This window comes from Ustilaginoidea virens, chromosome 5 (assembly GCF_000687475.1).
Source record: "Ustilaginoidea virens chromosome 5, complete sequence".
Lineage (NCBI taxonomy): Eukaryota > Fungi > Ascomycota > Sordariomycetes > Hypocreales > Clavicipitaceae > Ustilaginoidea > Ustilaginoidea virens.
Genome location: NC_057320.1, coordinates 838423 through 862180, shown reverse-complemented (window position 1 = coordinate 862180; position 23758 = coordinate 838423). Strand labels below are relative to the sequence as shown.

The 23758-nt window shown below is 57.1% G+C and overlaps 8 protein-coding genes across 8 annotated transcripts; 4 read left to right on the top strand and 4 right to left on the bottom strand.

Annotated features, from left to right (window-relative positions):
• Nucleotides 1-96: 96 nt before the first annotated feature.
• Nucleotides 97-1454, top strand: UV8b_06229 (uncharacterized protein; the record flags this gene model as incomplete). The annotated part of the gene is made up of 2 exons (XM_043143726.1): nt 97-456; nt 567-1454. The coding sequence occupies 2 exons, from the start codon at nt 97-99 to the stop codon at nt 1452-1454; spliced, it is 1248 nt and encodes a 415-aa protein (XP_042999661.1).
• A 1140-nt stretch (nt 1455-2594) lies between these two features.
• Nucleotides 2595-4067, bottom strand: UV8b_06228 (uncharacterized protein; the record flags this gene model as incomplete). Its single annotated transcript, XM_043143725.1, has 4 exons — nt 2595-2906; nt 2982-3307; nt 3377-3673; nt 3749-4067. The coding sequence occupies 4 exons, from the start codon at nt 4065-4067 to the stop codon at nt 2595-2597; spliced, it is 1254 nt and encodes a 417-aa protein (XP_042999660.1).
• Nucleotides 4068-4839: 772 nt separating this feature from the next.
• On the top strand, nt 4840-5844 carry UV8b_06227 (uncharacterized protein; the record flags this gene model as incomplete). The annotated part of the gene is made up of 1 exon (XM_043143724.1): nt 4840-5844. The coding sequence occupies one exon, from the start codon at nt 4840-4842 to the stop codon at nt 5842-5844; it is 1005 nt and encodes a 334-aa protein (XP_042999659.1).
• A 2564-nt stretch (nt 5845-8408) lies between these two features.
• UV8b_06226 (uncharacterized protein) lies at nt 8409-9803 on the bottom strand (the record flags this gene model as incomplete). Its single annotated transcript, XM_043143723.1, has 2 exons — nt 8409-9174; nt 9367-9803. 2 exons carry the CDS (start codon nt 9801-9803, stop codon nt 8409-8411), a joined length of 1203 nt encoding a protein of 400 aa, XP_042999658.1.
• A 558-nt stretch (nt 9804-10361) lies between these two features.
• On the top strand, nt 10362-11148 carry UV8b_06225 (uncharacterized protein; the record flags this gene model as incomplete). Its single annotated transcript, XM_043143722.1, has 3 exons — nt 10362-10514; nt 10736-10941; nt 11085-11148. 3 exons carry the CDS (start codon nt 10362-10364, stop codon nt 11146-11148), a joined length of 423 nt encoding a protein of 140 aa, XP_042999657.1.
• Nucleotides 11149-12039: 891 nt separating this feature from the next.
• Nucleotides 12040-14769, bottom strand: UV8b_06224 (uncharacterized protein; the record flags this gene model as incomplete). The annotated part of the gene is made up of 1 exon (XM_043143721.1): nt 12040-14769. The coding sequence occupies one exon, from the start codon at nt 14767-14769 to the stop codon at nt 12040-12042; it is 2730 nt and encodes a 909-aa protein (XP_042999656.1).
• A 3544-nt stretch (nt 14770-18313) lies between these two features.
• Nucleotides 18314-20089, bottom strand: UV8b_06223 (uncharacterized protein; the record flags this gene model as incomplete). Its single annotated transcript, XM_043143720.1, has 1 exon — nt 18314-20089. One exon carries the CDS (start codon nt 20087-20089, stop codon nt 18314-18316), a length of 1776 nt encoding a protein of 591 aa, XP_042999655.1.
• A 1342-nt stretch (nt 20090-21431) lies between these two features.
• UV8b_06222 (uncharacterized protein) lies at nt 21432-22941 on the top strand (the record flags this gene model as incomplete). The annotated part of the gene is made up of 6 exons (XM_043143719.1): nt 21432-21511; nt 21765-22065; nt 22148-22465; nt 22546-22681; nt 22736-22809; nt 22879-22941. 6 exons carry the CDS (start codon nt 21432-21434, stop codon nt 22939-22941), a joined length of 972 nt encoding a protein of 323 aa, XP_042999654.1.
• Between the last annotated feature and the right edge of the window lie 817 nt (nt 22942-23758).

Here is a 23758-nt window from a genome sequence, read left to right as displayed (position 1 = left end):
TGCTCCTTCTTCCGCCAACCTCCCCCGGAACCTCAGGCTCTCCTCACCATCGTTCGACGACATACGCACACGAGACCAAAAACGAGGAAAGAAAAAATGTTCTCAAAGGCCCTCTCTGCTGCCGCGGTGGCACTCACCGCTTCCAGTCTGGTCTCTGCCCAAACCTTTACACAGTGCAACCCCCTCAAGAAGACTTGCCCTGCTGATCCCGCCTTTGGCACGACTGTCAACTGCGACTTCACCCAGGGGCTGTGTGATGCCTTCAAGCAGGCGGATGGCACCAACCTGGACAAAGGCGACAAGGGTGTTGTCTTCAGCATCAAGTCCGAGTCAAACGCCCCCACCATTTCCACTGGCAAGTACATCTTCTTCGGCAAGGTCGAGGTAGTTCTTCAAGCCGCTCCCGGTAACGGCATCGTTACCTCGTCCGTCTTGCAGTCGGACGACCTAGATGAGGTATGGCCAGCCAACCTGTTCCCGGAGACCCGGATGCCCCTCACCCCCCCCCCCCCCCCCCCCCCCCCGACAGTCTTGGTCCGGCTAACTGACTGACCCTTTCGCGACAGATCGACTGGGAGGTTATTGGAAGCGACACCACCCAAGTCCAGTCCAACTACTTCAGCAAAGGTGACACCTCCACCTACAACCGCGGTGGCTTCCACCCCGTCAGCAACCCTGCCTCCTCCTTCCACACCTACACCATCGAGTGGACCTCCAAGGCTGTCAACTGGATGATTGACGGCAAGGTTGTTCGCACCCTTTCCGCCGACGCCGTCAAGGACAAGTACCCCCAGAGCCCCATGCAGGTCAAGCTGGGTACCTGGTGCGCCGGCGGCAAGAACTCTCCCCAGGGCACTCGCGAGTGGGCTGGCGGCTACACCGACTTCTCCCAGGCTCCCTTCAACGCCTACTACAAGAGCATCAGCATCGTCGACTACGCGGGCAAGGACAGCCCTGCCAACGGCGGCGTCAAGGAGTACATTTACGGCGACAACTCTGGCAGCTGGCAGAGCATCAAGGTCGTCGGCGGCTCCGGCAGCTCTGCTTCCTCGTCTGCCGCCGCCTCGTCTTCTGCTCCTGCTGCCTCGTCTTCTTCTGCCGCCGCCTCGTCTTCTGCTGCTGCTGCCTCGTCGTCTGCTGCCTCCGCTTCTTCTTCTGCTGCCGCTTCTTCTTCTTCTGCCGCCGCTTCTTCTTCTTCTTCTTCTGCCGCTGCCGCCTCCTCCGCCTCCTCCGCCTCCGGCAAGGGTACCACCGCCAGCGCCTCTGCCGGCGGCGTCAGCACCACCCTGACGCCCGTCGTCACCTCGAGCGCTCCCGCCGATGCTTCCACCACCGCCAGCGCCACCGGGAAGCCCACCGCCAGCGTCGTCCCCGGCGCTGCTTCTCGGGGTTCTGTCGCCGCGGCCGGAGTCTTGATGGCCGCCGGCGCCCTGGCTCTGGCCCAGCTCCTGTAACGGAATCTTTGCAAATCACGACGCCATTTGTTCTGCACGTATCCTTGACCAGTCATGAAAATGTACGCGAGACCACGACTGTGAAATCACACACGCTCACCCCGCGCGAGGCGGGGGTTTACATAGTATAATTTTAGACCCGATTTTCTGCGTCTTTACCCCGAATTTTTTTCTGTCTTTTTTTTTTTTTTTTTTTTTTTTTTTGCTGGCTTTTTCGTCCTTTTTCTTTCTTATATTTTTTCTTTTTTTTGTCCTGTTCTTTTTTCCCCCGTCTTCTCGCTTTTCTTGTTTTTTGTTTTTTTTTTTCCGTTTCTTTCTGTTTTCCTTTTTCTCTCTTCTCTCTGCCCCCCCCATCCCCCGTCCCCTTTCTGGGCTTCCAATCCCCCCGATGTAGACACATGCGGCCGGAGCACGAGCAAACCAGGCGGACAGCATATCCCCCGGGCGGCGGACGAGGTGTTTAGCGCACGATTGCTCTTTTTGGCCCCGGCGATTCCCGAGTTGTATAGCTAGCGACTGCATCTAGACGGCCCCCGCATAAATCCAAGCAAGTCCTTGTCATTATATGTATGTATGTATGCACATGTAGCCTCCCGCCCGTCGCGCAGCATCCCGTGCTCCGTGCGCTTTAGCACGCGACGTCCGTCCTGCAGTGCCTCGTACCCCATGCGCATCACGTGACCCCAGCCCATACCATGCCGGCAAAGTACCCGTCCGCACATGTGCACACTGTAGAATCTCCCTCACCGCTGACAATGCCCGGCGGCAACTCAAAACGCCGCCGACCGCGCGCGTCGCCGGCGCGGCGGCGGCGGTTCGGCAAAAGCAGGGCAGATGCAGGGCATGGTTCAACTTGGCATCAGCGAAGCAATTCATCTGGACGTCAATCAACGACGTGAATGCTTTCATCAAGGCATCAGTCAGCACTACGAAGCAATTCATCTGGACATCAATCAAGGACAACGCGAATATTCCTGGACATCATCAAGACGGCAAATTCATCTGACATCAACGACACGAAGCGGATTCTTAGGTTCGTAGGAAGCTACAACTGCAAGGTCGACGCCAACAGCAACGCCAACAGCAACGCCAACTGCGACGCCATCGCCCTCACCACGGGTTGCACCATTTGCGGCTCTTCTAGACCCTCTGGGTCACGCCAACGTCGGTCCACGCCTTGCGCACAATCTTGGCCGCGTCGGCACCAAACTCCTCCTGGGCGCAGTCCACAGTCACATCCGCAAACTGCCTAAAGGAGCACCGAGCGGCAATCTTGCCGCTCTTCATCGTCTTCCACCAGATTTGTCCCGCCTTCTCCCAAGAGTAGCCGCCAAATGCAACCGCTGCCAGGTAGAAGGCCTTGTTGGGGATGCCCGAGTAGATGTGGACGCCGCCATTGTCCTCGTAGCTCTTTTCATATCCCGACATGTTTTCAACCTGTGGATCCTTGCCCTGGCTGATTGTTAGTCGTCCGTCGCCCCAGCATCCCACTCCACTCCCCCGAGGCAGGGCAGGGCAGGCACTCACGAAACGTGCATCGTCATAGGCAGTTCCGGGGGCTTTCATGCTCCGGAGAGCCACGCCCTCGACGTCAGGCAAAAGACAGCCCTCGCCCACGAGCCAGTCTGCCTCCTGCGCCGTTTTATTCTCCGTCTTCTGCTTTATCATGATGCCAAAAACGTCCGAAACGTGCTCGTTCAAGGCTCCTGCCTGGTCCCGGTATTCAAGAGGGCTGGTGTGCTCGGTGATGGCGTGCGTCAGTTCATGCCCGATGACATCAATGCAGTTGGTAAAGTTGTTGAGAAACTCTCCTCCGTCACCAAAGACCATCTGCAGGTGCTCCGGATCCCAGACTAAGGTTTGCGTGTTAGTTTCCGTTTCTTTTCTACATGTGCGCAAGGGAGCACTCGGCTGCAACTAACATGCATTCTCATACTCCTCGCCAAAGTGGACGGACGAGATGACGTCGCAGTTTTCGTTGTCAATGGAGCTCCATTTGAACTTGTCCCTGTAAAAGTCTAGCACCGCTCCAACGTGGTCGTAGGCTTCGTTGACAGCCTTGTCGTTGGCCTTTGGCTGGCCCTCGGATCTTTCCAGCTTCCCGGGTAGATCACTCTGATCCTGAGAGTGTTGAGCGTCATAGACACTTCGATGAGCATTGCTCTTTTTTCCTTGGTCCACGTTCAAGCTTGACTGGTCCTGTGGCCGATGCTCATCTGCTTATTCGAACAAGTCAGATGGTGGTCATCCTCTTTACCATTCTTTTCTTTTTTTAAAAATATCGAGGGCTTAACCTTTTGCAGTCATTAGCTGCTGCGCATGGGCCAAATCCTTTTTAGCCTGCTCCCGAATCCTCTCGTCTACGCCTTCAGCTGTTGACAGCTGCTGCAGCAGCACCTGTGGGACAAAAGGCGAGGGTCGGAAGCGAGAACCCCATCTTGCCGTGCCGGTGGAGTGAGTGGAAGCAGCTAGGCGCTCGCGACGACTATCAATGACTTGTTCATGGAATTCAAGGCACTTGCGGGCGGATTGGCGAACTCCTTCGCTGTTTTGCGGCGACTGCGCAATTCCCTTGAGGAGGTGAGGTGGAACGATGAAGCAGTTGCAAGGCATGGTAAATAAAGGTGAGGAGGTACTGAGATACTGATGAATAGTGAATACAGGCAGGCAGGTGGCAGAACGCTGACTTGTAAAAAGTTAAGAAAGCTAAAGAAACCGAGTATATGTTTCTCCAGCCTTGAGGATGATAGTTTTTGCCTTTTGGGTCTGGGGGCTTGCTTTCCTCACTGAAGCAAAAGCAGGAAGGAGCGGTCCGTCTGCGCGCTTTCCTCTGCGGCCACTCTACGACCAGACGGACGGTTCTTGCCAAGACGAAGATGCGCCATTTCGCAGCCTTTGCTTCACTGATGGAAACACTTGTCACATCTACAGGTGAATGAAAGAAAGGGTCGAGTTATCTGGTGCAATCCCTTTACGGTCTGTAAACCTGCGTCTTGCCGTGAACCGCGTCGAGAGGCATCCGCCACATGTCTCTGCTGTTGAAACTGTTTCAAGAAAGTACATACTTTACGTGTTGCGCCTGCCAGTGACAGCGCACTTTCCTTCAGATGTTGATTCACTGGTAGCACTTGCCAAACTTGGCCTCCTTAGCCGTCTCGCCCGTCACCACTCAGACCACGGGTGGATTTCCTGTCCATTGGGCCTTGGCGAGCTACCAGCATGAACCAGACATGGACCTACTAGAAAGTTCTCTACCACTTAAGCTCGGCTGGTGATGACTTCAATGTTGTTTCTTGAAAAACTCTCCTGCCCCCCTCTTCCTCCTGCAAAGAAAGTCGCAGCAAAAGCAACTGTGAAGAATCAGGTGTCGTCGGGGACCGCAAAAATGTCCATCAACGAATCCGACTTGCGCACTATCCAGTTGCGTTATAAGCTTTCTCCCGCCACCATGAAGGTTTTGGGCAGCTTGCCCACAGGCCCAAGTCGACAACAAGTGCTGCACAAATCTTGTCTCGCGAGCGAGTTTCGGTCCTTCCCGCTCAAACTAGCCGAAAAGGATTTCTTCCGCGAAATCAACGATCATACCGCTATCCCATACACGGTCAAGGAAGCGATAACTCAGCCGTGGCACAAGATCTACTTGCTGGTGCAAGCGGACCTCTTGCGAACACCGTGGCCAAACAAAATATCCGTGAACGCTAGGAAGGAGCTTTATCAAGAGCGGAAAAGGATTTACGGACTGTTGGACCGGGTACTGCGGTGTCTGGCTGACGCAGTCGCGTTGCGCGGCGATGGCAAGGGCGTCAACGTTTGCCTAGACGTTCTACGAAGCGTGAATTCTGGGGTTTGGGAAGGGGAGGGCAAGGAGCTGCTGCTGGTGGAAGGCATCGGCCAGGCAAAGGCGGAGAGACTGCGGAAGGCCGGGATTACGACGATAAAGCAGCTGGGCCAGCTCGACTTTTGCCACATTGAGAGGCTGCTGAGCCGCAACCCCCCGTTTGGACACCGCATGCTCGAGCAGCTTGCTGGATTCCCGAGGCTGGCGTGCCAGTTCCAGGTCTTTGAGAGCCCGACCTTGTTACCAGGCCCTGGGGCTCGGACAAGCGCCGAGGCCTGCGGCGGCAAGAAGCTCTGGGTTTGTCGGGTGGTTTTGAGCTACGACAACGAGCAGCTCCCGCACTGGAAAAAGGGAAACCCTTGGGTGACTCTGGTCATACAGGGGGGTGACGGCAGGCTTTTGTGGTTCTGGCGCGGCCACGTGAAGAAGCTCAGCGGAGCAAAGGATCTGGTGGTGGGCATGGAGTGCAGGAGCAAGGAAAGGATTGACATGCGGGTGGCTTGCGAGGACATTGTGGGGACGGCTGTTGACACGTCCCATCAGATGTCTTGATGCCTTTGACGGAGAAGGATGAGGACAGGTAGTTGTTTTGCGCGCGATGGCTGGGACGGTGGAGGCACCCAGAACTTTTGTCTCACGTAATGGAGATGGGTTTTGCTTCAGACTAGTGGGAGTCGTGCACGCTGCGAGTCAGGGGGGAGGGTTATCTGCCCGTCTTCAAACGCCACGTACATACCATGCAGAGACGGGTCAACAAGTGTTGCGTACATATGAAGCTGAAGCTCGTTGCTCAGCCAAACGTGTTCCGAAGGCGGCGCTGGTGCCAACGCCAAACTGCCCACGCAGCCTTTTCCCCATCCGGCACGCGCGGCTTGCCATTTTCACACGTTTGTCTTTTGTCCTTGGCGCAGCCCACCCAGCCCTTGGCAGTACCCTACGAGTACATATAACAAGCCGGGCAGCAGGCCGCCGCCGCCGCCGCCGCCGGCCCCAATCCACGCCCCCCCCGCAACCCCCTTGCATCAGCACAGTTTCTCTCTCCGAAAACCTCTTCCGCTGTCGCCCGATTCCCACGCTCCAGAGAGTTCCCGATGCACGCCGCCGCCCTCGCCGCCGCCCTCGCCGCCGGGCTCGCCGCCGGGCTCGCCTCGGCCGCCCAGATGGCGCCCTTCCACGCCGAGCACGCCGCGCGCCTGGGGCCCCGCGGCCCGGCCGCCTGCGGCAGCGGCAACAGCACCAGCAGCCACACCAGCATCAGCATCAGCATCAGCAGCGGCAACGGCGGCAGCAGCAGCAGCAGCAGCAGCAGCAGTAGCAGCAGCAGTAGCGGCGGCGGCGGCAGCGCGTGCGGGCTGAGCTGCCTCGGCGCCGGCAGCACGTGCTGCGACGCCGAGCGCGGGTACTTCTGCCGGGCGGGGTGGACGTGCCGCGCCGAGGGGTGCTGCCCCGCGGGGAGGGAGTGCGCCGGCGGGCCCCGGGGCAGCTGCGACGGGGGGCTGGTGGCGTGCGGCCGGGCGTGCGTGCCCGCCGGCGCGGCGTGCTGCTCCCAGGCGAGCGGGGCGTGGTGCGACCCGGGCACCCGGTGCGCGAGGGGCGGGCAGTGCGTCGTCGGCGCGGGGGGGGGCAACAGCACCTCCGCCGGGGGGGATGGCGACGCCGACGGGGACGGGGACGGGGACGGGGACGGGGACGGGGACGCCACGGACACCGCCGGCAGCAGCCTGCCCACCGCGACGACGGCCACGGGCGCCGCCACTGGTGCTGCTGCTGCTGCTGCTGCCGCGTCCGCCAGCGCCAGCGCCAGCGCCAGCAAGAGCAGCGCCGCCGCAGCCGCCGCCGCCACGGCCACGGCCACGGCCAAGAGCGCAGGCGTCGGCCGGGCTCCTCCCGGCGCCGTCCTGGCCCTCGGTCTGCTGGCCGTCGCGCACCTCGTGCTGTAGGTGATGCGAGCAGCGAGCAGCATTGCAGGAACCGGCTGCAGGGCCGCGGCTGGCCTGCTTGCCTCTGAAGTCATGGAGCATACATGTGTAATAGGGGGGTTGCATCGATGCTACGTCGGGGTTTCAGAATCAAGCCAGGGCATAATAATAACCACCAAGGCTCCCACTGGCGTTGCAGATATGTATGTATGTATCAAGCAGAGCCTCAACTACGAGCGCACCAGAGCTCAGAGCTTACCTTGCATGTTGCGCTGGGTTCCCAACCAAATCAGCACCGCCGTCTCCACGACATGTGCAAAGTGTGTGCTGCCACATTCAAGTGAACTTCTAATCACAGCTATAACCGTGACGGTTTTGCATTGCTTCAAGCTGCATGCAGCCCGAGCTCCGGGGCCCCAATGCCTCCCAGCCTCCATGCATGCACCGCTTTAGGCACCAGACCCAGGCTTGCCCCCTGCCTCACCACCGGTTGGCGAGATTCGGCGGCGGAATTTCCGCGGGGCTTCGCAAATCCCCTCGGCGCGCGTACCCGTCCGTGCATGTCGGCAGGTCGTTGTCGTCGCTTGCCCTGCGTGTGTGCGTGCGTGGGAGCTGCTGACCTTGGTCTGGTGCTGCTGGACGGGACGTGAAGAGGGTTGGGGTGTGTGCAAGCACGCCGACGTGAATCCTTGCATTGCGGAAACAGACCTAGAATGCAGATACAGTCTACAGACGCAGAACGCAGACTCCAGACTCCAGATTGTAGACACAGAATGCAGACACAAGAGCATCACCGTCCGTCCCGGCCCTCAAGCCGCAGCAAGCCTTGATTCTGCCACGATACTATACAATTGCAAACGGGAGGCCCGGACCCCGAGACCCCGAGCCCCCAGCCGAGTAGTGTTACATGCGTTCTTCATTCTTCCTCCCGCTCGCCATCCAGCTTGCGGACCGTGCTGCCGCGGATAGAGTAGTGTGTGTGTGTGTGTGTGTATGTCCGCGCGCGTCAGTCTTTTACGCCCTCGTCAAGCTCGTCAATGGGCGATATTTTACTCGCCTTTTTTTTTTAACCTCGCCCTTGGAGAATAAAAAAAAGAAGGGGGGGGGGGGGGGGGGGGCAAAAGGGAAACCAGTCTTGGGGTCCGACTTCTCCTCTGCCCTAGCGTTTCGCAGCCGTCCAGCATGGAATCCCGCACTTCAGGCCTCCTTGCTGACCCCCGTCGCCGCCCCCGTCGCCGCCGCTGCTTCCTGACGGGCGCTCCCGTTTGCCTTGCTTCTCGCGCTCTCCCTCGCCGCAGCCGCAGGGTCCACGACCGCCCGGCCCGTCGCTTTGCCCTGCGCTTCTCCGACTTTGCCGTAGACGCCCAGCGCCGTGGCAACCATGCCGCCAATGTCGCCCACGTTGCCGGGCACCACCACCGCGGTCCCCTCCTTGGCCAGACGATCAAACGCCTCAATGTACTTCTCCGCGACCCGCAGGCCCATGGCGCCCGCGGCGCCCTCGCGCCCCTCGAGGACCGCCCTGGACACGGTGTCGATGCTCTCCGCCGTGGCGCGAGCCTTGAGCAAGGTGGCCTCGGCCTCGCCGTCGGCCTCGTTGACCCGCTGGACGCGCATGGCTTCCGAGGCGAGGATCACGCTCTGCTTGCGGCCCTCGGCGACGTTGATGGCGCTCTGGCGCTGGCCCTCCGAGTCGAGTATGTCGGCGCGTTTGCACCGCTCCGCCGTCACCTGCCGGTGCATGGCGTCCACCACGGCGGCGGGCGCGTGGATGTCCCGGATCTCGTACCTCAGGCATGTGACGCCCCACGCCTGGGCGGCGTCGTTGATGGCGGCCGTGATGTTGGTGTTGAGGGCGGCGCGCTCCTTCAAGACGTGGTCAAGGGTCAGCTGGCCAATCTCGGAGCGCATCGTCGTCTGCGCCAGTTGCGAAATGGCGTAATCTGCGTCCTCGACGCCGTAGCTAGACAGATGGAAAGGCTTTGGTTTAATGTTGGGCAGCGCCAAAAAAGGATTTTTTTTTTTAAAAAAAAAAAAAAAAAGAAAAAAAAAAAAGGGGGGGGGGGGGGGGGGGGGGGGGGCGGGGGGCCCAGGGGAGGAGAGGAACATTTTGTATTCAAGACAAAAAAAGACAGCCCGGGGAAAGCAGGCTCACCTTGCTTTGTAGGCATCAAACACCTGAGTGAACAGCACGCCGTCCAGATCGAGCGTCACGTTATCGGCCGTGATGGCGCTCTGGCTGGGAATCTCAATGGCCACCTCCTTGAGACTCTGGACGTAGGCGACCCGGTCAAGAAAGGGGATCAGGAGAGCCAGGCCCGGCTCCAGGATGCGGCTGAATTTGCCCATGCGCTCGACAATCCATGCCGTCTGCTGCGGAACAAAGCGGACGACCGTGTTGGCCGGACGCCGCTTCGGCTTCGAAAAGTAGGTCGGCAGAGGCCCTTCGGAGCCGGCTGGAAGGAGGGTTCGAGCCGACGCGGTGAACAGGCGGGCCGGCGGCGGCGAAGGAAGCGCAGCTCGCAGAGCAGCCCTGGTAGCGGCCCTGGCAGCGGCCCTGGCAGCGGCCCTCGTCAACGATGAGGCCACCATGACGGGCTTCCTTTTCTCTGCGTACGCACGTCGAGACCAGGCGGTGGTTTCGTTGGGGAGGGGGAGGGGAAGGGGTGAGGGAAGATGCGCGGCGTCAAAGAAACGAGTTCTGCCACGGCTTCAGCTTCATGTGTGTACGGAGTATACATGCAATAATATCCTGAAAAGGCCGGGCAAACTGCAACAAGGCCTTTTGAGCGGTGTAATCCCAAGCACCCGGACCGAGGTTTACCCGCCCACCAACGGCCTGCCGACGGTTCGATACATGGCAGAAGGAGCCACCCTGGTCGTCGTTTGCCCCAATTTGAAGCTTGCATGTGCCATAAAAGTTACAGGTTGCCCCTCACTGAAACCCCCCCCCCCCCACACAGTTCACAGGCCAGTTCACGGTCAGTTCTGCCAGCCACCACCATACCATAATCCATCGACGTTATCGCCGACCGCCGGTTCCATCCATCTTGGCAAGCCTCTGGCAAACAACCGATCCCATCCGCCACGTCGCTGCTTCGTCAACCAGGCCGCCGGCAGCTTGTGCACAGCCAACAGCCGCATCCCGCCATGACTGCCAAGATCCCGCGCAACTTTCGCCTGCTGGAAGAGCTCGAGAAGGGCGAGAAGGGCCTCGGGGCGGAAGCCTGCAGCTACGGCCTCGAAGACGGCGAGGATCTCCTCATGAGCAACTGGAACGGGACCATCCTCGGGCCTCCTCATGTACGTGAATTCCGTGAATTCCCCCGGGGCCCCTTCCCACCAGGACACGCACACACGCGCGGGGGGAAGGGGGGGGGGGGCCACCCTACGCGTCGTGTCGCATGGCACCAGGACAACGAGGAGCTTGGCTCGGGCACAACAAACGACGTCCGCGCGTCGCCCAAGTGTTTTCGCCCTGGCGTCTCTGCTCCAACTAACCCGATTTTTTTTTTTTTCAACAGTCTGTCCATGAAAATCGCATATACAGTCTCAAGATGCACTGCGGCGACAGCTACCCAGACGAGCCGCCGACGATCCAGTTCGTCAGCCAGGTCAACCTGCCCTGCGTGGATCACCGCAACGGCACCGTCGACCCGAAGCAGCTCCCGTGCCTCGCGCAGTGGAAACGCGACAACACCATGGAGACGGTCCTGATCGAGCTGAGAAGGTAACCTACGGCCTGGCCCATCCGTTCCCGTCGCCAGACCGCACCGCATCATTCGCATCCTCGGGTGTCGTGGTGTCGTGGTGTCGTCCTTCCCGTCCGTGTCCGTGTCCGTGCCGTACCTCGCTGACGCAACTTGTTTCCAGATACATGGCCGCGCCGATGAACAAGAAAATCCCCCAACCACCTGAAGGTTCGACTTACTCGTGAATAGATAGGATTCGTCCTTAGAGCGGGCAGTTTTGATTCTGGAAAAGAATCTCACGGGGAGCAAGGAAGATGCCGGAGGAGAAAGTCTCACGAATAACGAGCCCCGATACATGATTAAAAAAAGAGTTTCAAGCCTATAACTGACTAGCTGCGCGAATGGTGCTTTTTGAACTTTTTTGAACTTTTCCCCCTTTGCAATGAATCCGTCCCTTGCTTGTATTTTACCCTGCCGAGATACCTTTCTCCCGCTCACTTGCGTGCAGTTGCGTGCACTTGCATGCACTTGCACCGTTGTTATCCCATTCATCTGCAAGTACACAAGGCTAGGTAAAGATGCGTCAGCATTGCAAAATCTTACGAGCCCACGCAACCCTGTAGTGAGGGCTCTTCATTATCCCGACTGTACCATTGGCCAAGACATCAAGTAGCCCCATCACCAAGAGGTAGGTAAGTGATGTAAATGACACGGCTTTTGAATTGCTTTCGGATACTGCCAGTAAGGAACGTCTGCAAAACTTTTCCAACGAGAAAAAAAAAAAAAAAGGACGCTTAAATAGTAACAGGGCTAGCGAATCAGAAAGCGAAAGAAACATGAACCAGACATGGTGTTTTAAAACAACATAGAGAATCAATGCTGGACAAGACAGGTGTATGTAATCGGCACATGGTGTTTAAAACAACATAAAGAATCAATGCTGGACAAGACAGGTGCATGTATGCATTACAGCACATGCAGTTGTCCCGATGCCAATGCTCTCTGCCATGCCGATGCGCGGCAAAGGACGGGTCGGGATAGTGCTATGCAACGAAAGATGCAGCGATTAAAGAAAAGAGCTACCGACGTCGTCCAAGGTTTGTGTGAATATCGTGACAGCCGTTCATGCATCGAAATCAGTCATCATCGCCCCACCATCCGAGCCTGCCGTTACGGCTCGGGGTGCCCGGTCCGACGGCGCTCAAGCGCGCCATGCTGATGCCGCCGGTTCGCCCGGTCTGCGCGGCCTCGATTGCGACGGGGGAAACGGGGCTGTCGGGACGAGGCGTGTCGTCCTCCTCCAACCGAGGGCTTTGCTCCTCTCCTCGGATCCTGGTCCGCTTCGGAAGATGGGACCAGGCGCTGCTGTGGGGGTGCAGGCTTGCCGGCGAGTCGGGATGAGCCGCCGACTCGGACCCCTTGCTGATGCGCCTCGCCGCACCGTGCGCCTGCCAGGTCGTGGCAGGAGAGGAACCCCGGCTCGCAGGCCCCAGGACCGGCGACGTTGCCGACTCCCAGTGTCGGATGTCGTCCATGTCCGGGCTGGGCTCCTCATCGTCCAAGTAAAGGGGCACATCTTGCTGCGTGCCGACAGCATCGCGGCTCGGCCTTTTCCTGGGCTTCTTGAGCTTCGGCAGTGCTGGCAGAGATAGTGTCGGCGGCGGTCCAGCCGGGCTCAGGGAAGCAACGTCTCTCCCAGGGGCTATTCCCTTGGTTTGGATGGGAGCCACGGCCGCTTTGCAGGGACCAGTCTCAACCTGCTTGTATTGCTCGTCGCGGGGATGGTGGGGTGACGGTGTGATTGGGAAGTCATCGTCAAACGTGGAGCCCGTCATGGTTGTCTGCGAGCCTTTTGAACGGTGGCCTTTGCCGTCCCCATAGTCTGAGCACGAGTCTCTGGAGCCGGCCGAAGTGCGTGATGCTGCTGAAAGGCGCGTGCCGTTTTCTCGCCCTACCCCGTCCTCCACAAACTTCTCAACCTTGTCCTCTTTCTCCGAAATCTGGGGCATGGAGGGCCTGCGCATCGCTTGCTGCCTGTGCCGCAAGGCAGACAGGAGCATTTCTTCTTCATGCGTAACCGCCATCAGTCTGCAGTCGCTGCCGGGTCCGTCAACCGAAGAACGCGCCGAGCGAATGTGAAAGTTGACAGAGTTTGGACTGAGCGGTGGTGTCAGTTGGTCAGCCGATGATGCCCGGTGTCGCGCTAGTCTGCTCGAGGCATTGTCGATGGCTGTGGAGGGTTCATTGTCCCTGCCCTGGATATTGACATCAGCGGGGCGGGAGGTGGGCAGCATGGTGACAGCTCGGGCTTCGCGAATGTCGTATTCGAGATCCTCCAGCCAAGGAGTCCCCGAGCTGGTTGAGTAATCAGACGTGACTGAGCTCCTACAGGAGTTTGCGGCCTGGCGCTGATTGGCCCTCGAGCCCCCGGATCTCTGTCCGGCACCTGCCCCCGGATTCACTTGGTCTCCCCGAGGATTAGGATTGGCCATGTGCGTGCTTGGCGGTGTTGCAAAAATGGTGCATTTGGTTAGCTTGCTAGGTCGACTTGCTGTTTGATCGCTGGCTTTTGAGAATCCAACTTGTTTAAAACGAATGCTTCCATGTGCAGGTCCCGGGCTCCGCACATGTGACGGAGATGTTGTTTTTGTTGTTTTTGTTTTCGTTGTTGCCGCTGGCATGGGTGCAGGGCGTTGAGGGCCAAGAGCGGCCGCCTCGGCATCGTCATCTTCGGAATCCGAAGAGAGCATCAACACGCTTGTTTGAAGAAGGTCAGAGCTCCTCAAGGATCTGTGTGTGCTTTTTGAGGCTTTTGAAGTCGTCGTATAAGGGCTGGAGACGCTCCTTGCGTGATCCCCGGGAGACGATGTCCCTTCATCAGGCTTCATCATGGCCGCCCTCATGGGAGTCTTTGCAACGGCGCACCTCAAATCGTCGCCTCGGCCTTGTTCTCCTGCGTCGTCCTCGTACGCAGCTTCTGTAACGTTTGATAATAAGCTGGCTCCCTCTCTGTCCATTCGCAAAGTTGGGGTTGAGCTTTGCCTCATGACCTGTCTCATCGCCATCTGCTCATAATGATCATACAGCGACGGCAAATCCCGGGAGCATTCTTCTCCCGAATTCATTCTTCCACTCAGACCGTGTTGACATGGTTCGACAGCGGAAAGACCTCCTTTGGTGCGTCGTTTTTGAAGCTTGCGCGACTCGTGAGATGAGGCTGAAAATCGCGAGGCAAGGGAGGTTGTGGAAGGACATGTCAACATGTAGTCGAGCCCTGAGACTATACTGGGACTCTGTCCCAGGGCATCTTCGCGAGACAGCTCTGGCCTGGCTGGCTTCCTCCTACTTTCTGAAGCGTCTTGTTGAGCCGAAGATACTTCCAAAGGCACGCGAGGAGGTTGGCCTCGAGCCGTAGCAGATGAGCAAGTCTGCAGGGACAGGACGGGTTTCGGTTTGCTGTACCACGATCGAATTGTCGAGGATGAGCGACTTTTCCTTAGCGGATTCGTCATATCGGTACGCACCACCGTTGACGGACTTGTTGAATCGAGCTCATCAAGTGGTAATGCTTGCGGGGTGGTATACGATACCTCACGCCAGCGTTCCTGGTGACTCGCAAACGCTTCCGGGGACTTGCAATCATGGGTTCGCAGCCCCGGCTTGGCATGAGTCGCCGCAATGCTAGCTGATGCATCGTCATCAGAAATGGGGGAGGACGGCGCGCGTTGCCAACCACCAGCAACGTCAATACTAAGCGGCGCTGAGCCCAAGACTTTGTGCGCCTTGCTCATTCGTTGTGCGAAAATTTGTGGCGTGAAATCATCCTGTTTTCTACGGCTCGGCCTTGAAAGCGAAAAACGAGCCATGCTTCTAGCACCCACCTCCCTCGACCGAGACGCAGCTGCCCAAATATACTGCTGATTCTAACCCAAGGCGGAGGGGTTTTTCAAGGTACGCATGCGTGAAAGCCGTAGAGACAGTTTTCTCGCCCATTCAACTTGACGCGAGACTCGGTGTCAGTTCACTTCGGAGCATTGCTTTATCTGATATTCACCCAGGACGTGATGGCTCCTAAGTTGTGGTGTGGCAGGCAACCGTTAAGCGTCAAACGTTAACGGTCGATCGAGCCAAAGGGCGATGAGGGACAGGATATCCCCCTCACGATGGGGTCGAGGGGCGAGATCAGGTGGCGTTATTTCTCTGGCCTCGGAGCTTATATAAAAAGCGCTATGGCATGTTATGGCCAAGGATGAGTATGGACCAACAACCAAGCACGGGCTGGATACGATTAGATACGAGCCGTGCTCGACTTGGGGGGAGGAAAAAAAGTCGAATTACCGATTTGCATGCACCCCCTGTCTGAGAAGGCAATTCTGGAAAGAGGCCCCCCCCAACCCTTGAAAGCAAGCTGGTCAAGTTGATCCTCACCAGGGATGCTGAAAAAAAAGAGGGTCAGGCAAGCTTCTCGCAGACACAGATAGCCACCAACGGCGCGGGTTGAAAGGGGACGAGAGTCGAAAGGCTGTTCGTGTCGGCGTGGAAAATGCCTTCTGTTACTTATCGACGGTGGGCCGACGGTGGTGGAGTTGTAGAGAACTGACGGTGGTCCGCAGATGGTTGACTTGTAGGCCAGGTGGTAATCACGGATCTGGGCATGACTCTTTGGCTTCGATTCGCCAGCAAGCACCAAGAATGACGAAGGGGGGTTCCGCTCGCACTAGCTCGATCGACGTGGGCCATGCTCGGGCCTTGGAGTCGTGGATGGGCTCTTTGGCCCTCGATCAGGCTGTCTGGCTGTCGGGCAAGTGGCTGTGCTGCCGTCTCCAGAAGTCCGGAGTCCGGAGCCCGTACAAGTGGGGGAACCCTGCGGTGTTTGCCATTTGGTGTTTGCCGTCTGCCCCGGGGGGGGGGTGGTCGCTCATTCATTCAATCATTTGGACACATTTGGTGAAGCGGGCATTCCGAATGGCCCGTTGACATGGCTGTTTGGAACAAAGACAACCTTGGACAGGGCCCAGCCTGCTGCCGGGTGCGCAGTGTCCGGCATGCACTGTGTACGTATCACACTGCAGTCGAGGCCACACACCAGTCACCCTAGGGGATGATGACTCAGCCCCTACTTCACTACTCCAAGAACACGACTGGAGCTGCCTGGCTGGTCCCCGACTTCCCACATCATCTGGCACTTGCTCCCACGTCAACTCCGCATCCGCACTACAGAGGGCATCGCGATGAAACAAGGCCAAGGTTCAGGCGCGACGAGGCGCGACAAGGCGCGACAAGGCGCTAACCAAGCTTTTTGCTCAGTGGGGTCGCCAGCACCACTCCTGAGTCAGAGCCGAGTAGTTGGCTCCGAAACTTTGCGGATTTAACAGGTCTGGGCCATGCTGCCATGTGTCTTCTCTGCCACAGGTGCCAGGTGGGCCAAGCCAACGAGAGGTGCCGAGTACTCCGTGGCGACCCGTACTGTGCGGGCTGCTTCACATGTCTGGTGTAACGGGGCTCGGGAGTCAGGGGTCGCTTGGCCAAGTGCTCGGTGCTCCCGTAGGAGGAGCGCAAAATTACGAAAACTCGAGCACGCCGGGCAAGGCAGAGGCGTGCTGCTTCGATGGATGTCAAAACATCAAAAGCATCCCCCAAGGGCCCCACATTCCACGATCCCAAACCAACATCGAAGACGCCAGGCACACCAGGCACATCCACATCCACATCCACATCCCACAACCCAGCATGATGCGCAGGAGTGGGGACCGGGAGATGATAGAAAGGGATGATAGAAAGGGCGATAAATTGCCCTTCTGGTGATCCCTGCTTCCGGTGAGCATTTAGCTTCATTATTCTTTTCTTTTGTTTTCTCTTCTTTCCTTTTTCTTGCTTCATTGCTTTTTCTTTTTTATCCAACGATCTACCTAGGCTTCCGGGCAGGCAAACAGAACAGGTGAGGTGAGGTAAATGCAGCCTGGAACTCCATGCCCACGGCAACCACTACTGTAGCACGGCTATTCCCCGCTCGAACCAGACAGCTGCAGAGGTCTGGTATGTACTAGGCTATAGTTAGCTTAGGCCGACCATCTACATTACATGTAGGGTAATTATTCATCATCAACTATGCCTCCATTCGTTGTGTGTTGCTCCAGGTCCTCAATTTCTTTACTTTTCCCCTTTGCCCTTTGCCCTTTGCCCTTTGCCCTTTGCCCTTTGCGTGTCTCGCATGCCTCGATCAACCACCTAGCAACATTCATCCATCATTCATTCTTTCATTCATTCATTCAGCTTTCCATTGCCAACCGGAAGCCCCGCTTGCTCCGCCGTGCGATTTGCTCTGACTGATGGCCAGCCAGTCCAATGTCACCGTGCAGTAATTCGTGACAAGCCGAAGCCGTCTTCTGCAATGATGCCCACGTGCCAGATACAAGGCCGTCCACATCAACCTGCCAAGCTGATGATGATTCATCTACGGACGTACCCAACGACGCATTTGGTATCGTCAATATCTCCGAAAACCAAAGACCGCCGCAGCCCGGAGGGCAGGAAAAAGAGACGAAGAAAAAAGAAAAAAAACATGCCACGCCCCCCTCCCCACCCTTGAACATCCACCATGAATGAGCCTTTGACACCAAAGCTTCCAGTCTCCCTCCAGTGCTTTCCCTGCTCAGCTGGTTACGCTCGACCCGACAGCTTGGATTAGGGGACGGTCGTGACCGTTCCCACCGCTGCTCGCACGACGCATGGTCCTGCGGCCGGATAAGCTGACCTTGATTGCTTCCCCGCTGCAAGCTTGCGCGGCTTGTGCGGCTTGTGCGGCTTGTGCGGCTTGTGCGGCCTGTGCGGCCTGTGCAACTTAATTTGCCTTTTGCCATTTCGGGGATTTGTGTTACCCCAAACGCCAAAAGAACCTGAAATGAGATGGCCGAAAGGGGAAGAAAGCAGCAATGGTTGGTTGTGTTGTTTGCTTCGGGACCGAAGTGCCGGCTGTCGTGTCGGCCCCGGTACCAAGTTAAAAGCGTTTTGCGTGAGAATCCCCCCGTCGCGCATGTCGCAGACGAGAGCTACGGAACGCTGCCGAGTAGACGCAAAGAACGGACCGGACGTTCTTCTCGTCTGCCAAACGCCCTGCGGGGAGATGGATGGGATCGCTCGCAGAGTCCTGGCGGCATTTTCCTGGACCCGGACAGCGCTCAGCGGAACCCGGGATGCCGTCTGGTAAGCTGGTCCAACTCTCCCGCTCCGTTGCGCTGTGCACTGAACTGCTCCCATCGCAAAACAAAGTACACATGTGCCACAAACAAAGAAATCATTACGACTATTTCTGCTTCGCAGCTCAGTCTGCCGTCGAGAAAAACTCTAAATGGGAAGGGGGGGTGCCCGGGGGGGAAAAGGGGGCGGTGATTGTCCCGTCTAACCAATTGGTCACAAGTACCGTGTCTGAAGCCATTCTTCGTTCCTCATGCGCAAGTCCAACCCGTATTTTGCCCACCACTTCCTTGCCTTGTTCTGATCCTGGTCACCAATGCTGTCCTCCAGCGCTTCTTCGATGTTGCACGTGCGGAACTCGACGGGTTGCTTTCTCCCTTCCATGCCTTCCAGCTCGCCGTGTGCAAACTTGCGCCACCACTCTAGCACGTCTACGTGCTGGTGAATCGTGGAGCTGAGTAGGACCTCTGGGTCAAAGACAAGCTTGCTGTCGCCCTTGAACCGGCGCCAGGTTTCGAGGACTTGAACCTGTCCCCAGCGCGAGGCGACTTTGGCGACGGCATCGCCGTGTGCGACGGGAATGCCCGAGGCACCCCACCATTCGAGCACGGCCGCCTGGCCGTGTTGGGTGGCCCATAGAAGGGAGCGGCCGGGTCGGAGGACGACTTCTTCATCCTGCGCGGCGGCATCACGCCACCACTCCAGCACGAGCAAGTGCCCACGACCACTGGCCTGTTCCAGGGCTGCTTCTGTATACCGCAGAGGCAGACCGGATCGTCTCCACCACCAGTCGAGGACGCGAACGTGGCCGTTTTTGGACGCTCCGTCCACAGCTTCTGCGTCGTATATCAGGTCCTCGCGGAACCATTTGCTTTGCTTCCAGAAATCGAGAACATCGGTTCGGGGATAGTAAGCCGAGGCGTTTGTTGGCAGGGTGGTGCCGTCAAAGGCCTTGAACAAGTCGGGTCGGTTAGCCTCCATGTAAGCGAGTACATCTATCAGCCCGAAGCGTATGATGAGTTTGACCACCAGGGCGGGAACGTCTCGGAAGGCAGGGGGCGATTGGGACAGCTTCTTGCAGATGGCAGCAGAGTTGCCCGTGAGTACGGTCCATTCCAAATCGTGCTCGTACACCTTGAGGGGGTCGGCGGGGTCTCTAGGTTCGAGGGACCATGCCGACGGCATGGGCAGATTGGTGTACATCCCGAGAGCCTTGGCCAGTTCCCAGTCGCCTGCATGATCCAGCACCATTGTCCAGATTTCGGGAGGAAGTTTGGAGCGGATCTTGACATCCGAGTCGGGCACGACAACTGTGCCAGTGGCAATTTCCACGTCCCGCCCCAAGCCCAGCAGGTCGGCTTGATTCTTGATGATGCCAAGCACCTCATTGAAACCGTTCCAATTGGGCACGCGCTTGGGGTTGGGCTGGCCCTCGAAATGCCACAGTATGGGAGTCATGACACGGATCCAATTCCACTTTCTGTGTATTTTGCTGAGATGGCGCTTGGTCATTGGGTGAGACCACATGTGCGTGCTCATCCCGGGGACAAGTACAATGCTTTTGTGCATATTCCATCCCCGCAACACCTCCCCCAGAAACGTGTCTGCGACGCCGGCAAGCATCTTGGCGATGCCGTCCGCATCCAGGGGAACGCAGACTAACAGATCGGCCCATTCCACCAATTCGAACGCCTGCTGTCGGAAGAACTCGACATCGTCTACCCGCTCGCCGTGCCCTGAAGCCAGGCTTCGGTTTTCCATGACGATGATGGTCTGGGTGAGCCGGGGGACGACATCGTCAACAAGGGCACGCATCTCAATTTGGGGGTTTTTCGACAGTCGAACGACCAGCGCTTGGGCCCAAGAGGTGTCGCGAGGCCCTGCGGCAGCGACGAGCAGTCGAAGCCTGCGATGTTTGAGTTTCGCGTCATGCAAAGATGAACATGGAGAAGCCGACATCAGGCGCGGCGGGATAGACGGGTAGTTCGCCATGGTGATGTTGTTTTTGAATCGGGGGACATGATGACCGCCCGAGCTGGGTTCTCGACAGCTTTCTTTAACTGAAGCGGTGTGGGAGGGAAAAGGATGAAAAGGCAGGAAAAGCGGCGTGCCGCAGCTTTGGGCACCCAGCGGAACCTCCGCGAATGACAATCAGATCGTCCTCGGTACGGAGGCCAGGTGCAGGAAATGGAGACGAACTTGGCAGATGAAGCGGCCAGGGGTGTTTGATTGGTTCCTTTTTCGACTATCGTTGACGAGAGAGTGATGTGGCCGGATCTGTGGGTTTGGCTGGATGGACGCCCGATGGATGGAAATGGCGAGAGGAAGGTTCTTGAATGAAGCCAGAGGATAGGCCCGGGGGGGGGGGGGGGGGGGGGGGTATAGTGAGTGCCAAGTGAGTGGCACGACTCACTCAACTTGATGTTGTCGGCCCACAGGCACCTCCAGGCCAAGCACCCAGGCTGGGGCCACTGTGTAATTCGTCAAAGCCAGTTGACATGAGCCCAGCCTGGCACCAGACGGCACCAGAGCAGCGCAGCAGCACAGCAGCGCAGCAGCACAGCAGCACACTGTAGCACTTCCAAGCGGCATGCTCGTCCCACCCAAGCTGCGCAACTGTGCTGCATGCACCAGAGCATACAGGCTTGTTTTTAAATCACGGTAGCCTTTTTTCCCCATGCTTTCCGAAGCATGCGGCACAAGGAAAAAAGTATAAAAAAAATAGAAACAAAATTGCGCGTTTCTGCTTCGTTTACTTCACGCCCGGGAGAGACGGAGGCTAAAGCATCCAGCAATCACCCAAACATGCCTAACCGTGCTGTGGGCATCACATGACCCCGGGAAGGGAAGAAACCGGCATCCGGTTGGGGCTTGCAATTGGACATGGACACCCACTCAAGTGGTCTTTCAACGTCTACGGTCCGAGAACTTCCAGTCCCTTTGGTTATCTTGCTGCCTTGTGATTGCCGCCGCCGTCGCTTGGATATTGCAAGCTCGGAACCTGTCAACGTCGCCTTTCATTCGCCTTGCCCTGCCCTGCCCTGCCTTGCCTCGCTTTGCCTTGCCTTACCTTGCCTTGCCTTGCCTTGCCTTGCCTTGCCGCCTGCCGCCTGCCGCCTTCCGCCTTGCCGCCTTCCGGCAAGCACCAGACCCGTCACGCCGGCCTGCTGTAGCCCGCCGTTGCCCCAGGCCAATTCTGAGGCGTCTCATTCGCCCGTCCGACACGTCGTCCTGCAGCAAGACCTGCAAGACCTGCGTCTAAACAACTTTGCGCGCTAAAATTTTCTCTTCGTCGCATTTCCCAATCCTTCGTCTCGCCAATCCTTCCACCACAATGTTGGACCAAATGGCGAACGAAATCAAGCTCATCTCGGGGAGCTCTCACCCGAACCTCAGCATCCAGGTCGCAAGTCGGTATGTTCTTGTTGTGCTCTCAGTGCCCAGCAACCTCGAGACACCTTCTTACACACGCATCCTACCTACCTACCCATCCGCTTGTAACCCCGCTAGCAGCCTATTGCTACCGATAGGTAGACCCGGGCGTCGCTTTGTCTATGCACGTGTTACGCATATGGTACCGAGAAAGTAAAAGAGGGAAAAGAAAAAGAAGAGGAGGGAAAAAAGACAGAAAAAAAAAATCTTGCAGTCAAACTGATTCCGCTTCAAGACTAGGCATCGAGGTTGCCAACACGATGAGCCTCAACTATTCAAATCAAGAGACTAGTGTTTCTATTGGTGAATCGGTGCGAGATGAAGACGTCTTCATCCTTCAATCCACTGCCCCGGGAGACGTTAATGACGGGCTTATGGAGCTTCTCATCATGATTCATGCCTGCCGTACAGCGTCTGCTCGTCGCATCACCGCTGTCATTCCCAACTTTCCTTATGCTAGGCAGGATAAAAAGGACAAGTCTCGTGCGCCAATAAGTGCCAAACTTATCGCCAATATGCTGCAAGTTTCTGGCTGCGTAAGCTGTCCTCTCCCTCAAACAAATGCCTTCCCCCCTGGACCTGGACCCTTTTGCTTCTTGGCTGATCGTCGTCCAACAGAACCATGTCATCACCATGGATTTGCATGCTTCCCAGATTCAGGGTTTCTTCAACGTGCCCGTGGACAACTTGTATGCGGAACCTTCGGTCCTGCGTTGGATACGCGAAAATCTAGAGTCGGAAAATTGCGTCATTGTCTCTCCTGATGCCGGTGGTGCCAAGAGAGCCACTGCCATTGCCGACCGGTTGAATGTGGGATTTGCTCTCATCCACAAGGAGCGCCCCCGGCCCAATGTTGTTGGTCGTATGGTTCTTGTAGGAGATGTTCAAGATAAAGTTGCCATCTTGGTTGATGACATGGCCGACACTTGCGGAACAGTAGGCGTCCTGGTCCCTTTCAGACCAAACACTCGCGCCCGCATCCTCACCACGTTGTCATGCACTAACCCGGGTCACAGCTAGTTAAAGCGGCCGAAACCGTCAACCAGCATGGCGCCAAAGAGGTTTATGCCATAGTCACTCACGGAATCCTAAGCGGCAAAGCTATTGAGAATATCAACGCTTCTTGCCTCGCTGGCTTAGTGGTAACCAATAGTACGCGCCTTCCAACTCACTCTACTTCTTCGTCTTCCTAACCCAGAGGCACAGCTGTTCCGCTTGGGGACAAGACTGAGAGATGTCCGAAACTCAAGGTAATTGACGTATCCGCGACGTTGGCAGAGGTACGTGCACCGTTGCTCCCACTTCCACAGCTCGCCATCTGCTCTTCATTCACAATTAATACACTACAGGCAATTCGTCGTACACATAATGGCGAATCTGTCTCCTACCTCTTTACCAACGCCCCTGTTTGAACCACAACTTGCCAATCGTTCCAAATCAAGTCTTTACGGCGTTGTTATGCTGTCTAACCGGAAAAATGGAGTCGAGGATTTAACCAGTCAGAGCTATGATTGAACTTGAAACTTTCTATTGCGTCCACCATTTCCTGTCTAAAGTTGGCCATTTAACTCGAGTTGTCACCTTTCTTTACCTTCTTTTTTTTTTCTCCTGCAATTTTTTCGCTCTTTGGGTTAACTCGGGTTTTCCGAGACTCGACGTGACGAACAGCAGTGCATGGTTTCTGCACTGGGCTTATCAGAGAGATGAGTCTCGGAAGCTGCGTCCCCCAGGATGTAGAATGTAGAAGCAACGTTGCCCCATGAGAGACGCATCTTTGAATCCATCAATCGCCGCAACTTGAGAAGAAATGGGCGTCAAAGCATTACTTGACGTCGCAGCAAGGACACAGTGGTCAGCTAGCGAGGCGAGCTGCAAGGCCAAAGAAATTTAGCTACTGTAGCTACTCATGCAGAGGGCAGTGACTTGAAGGAGATAGACGTGACTCCTGACTCGAGGAAAACAGATTCAACGACGGTTATAAAATGAAGCTAGCCCTGATTGCATCTTAGCATCTTTGATATTCTTGGCGTTTGTGCTCAGCCTCATAGAAAGACGATCCAAGACCCCTGGGGGGTTCGAGCAACGGATATCTTGCTGCTATTGGTGACCAGCAACCATTGACTTATTGGTGGATGCGTACTGTACCTGGAACATAAAGGTACGGACGTACAGATAGTAGGTACCTACCGCCTTACCTGTTATTGGCCACCCAAACAGCTGTGCCACGCC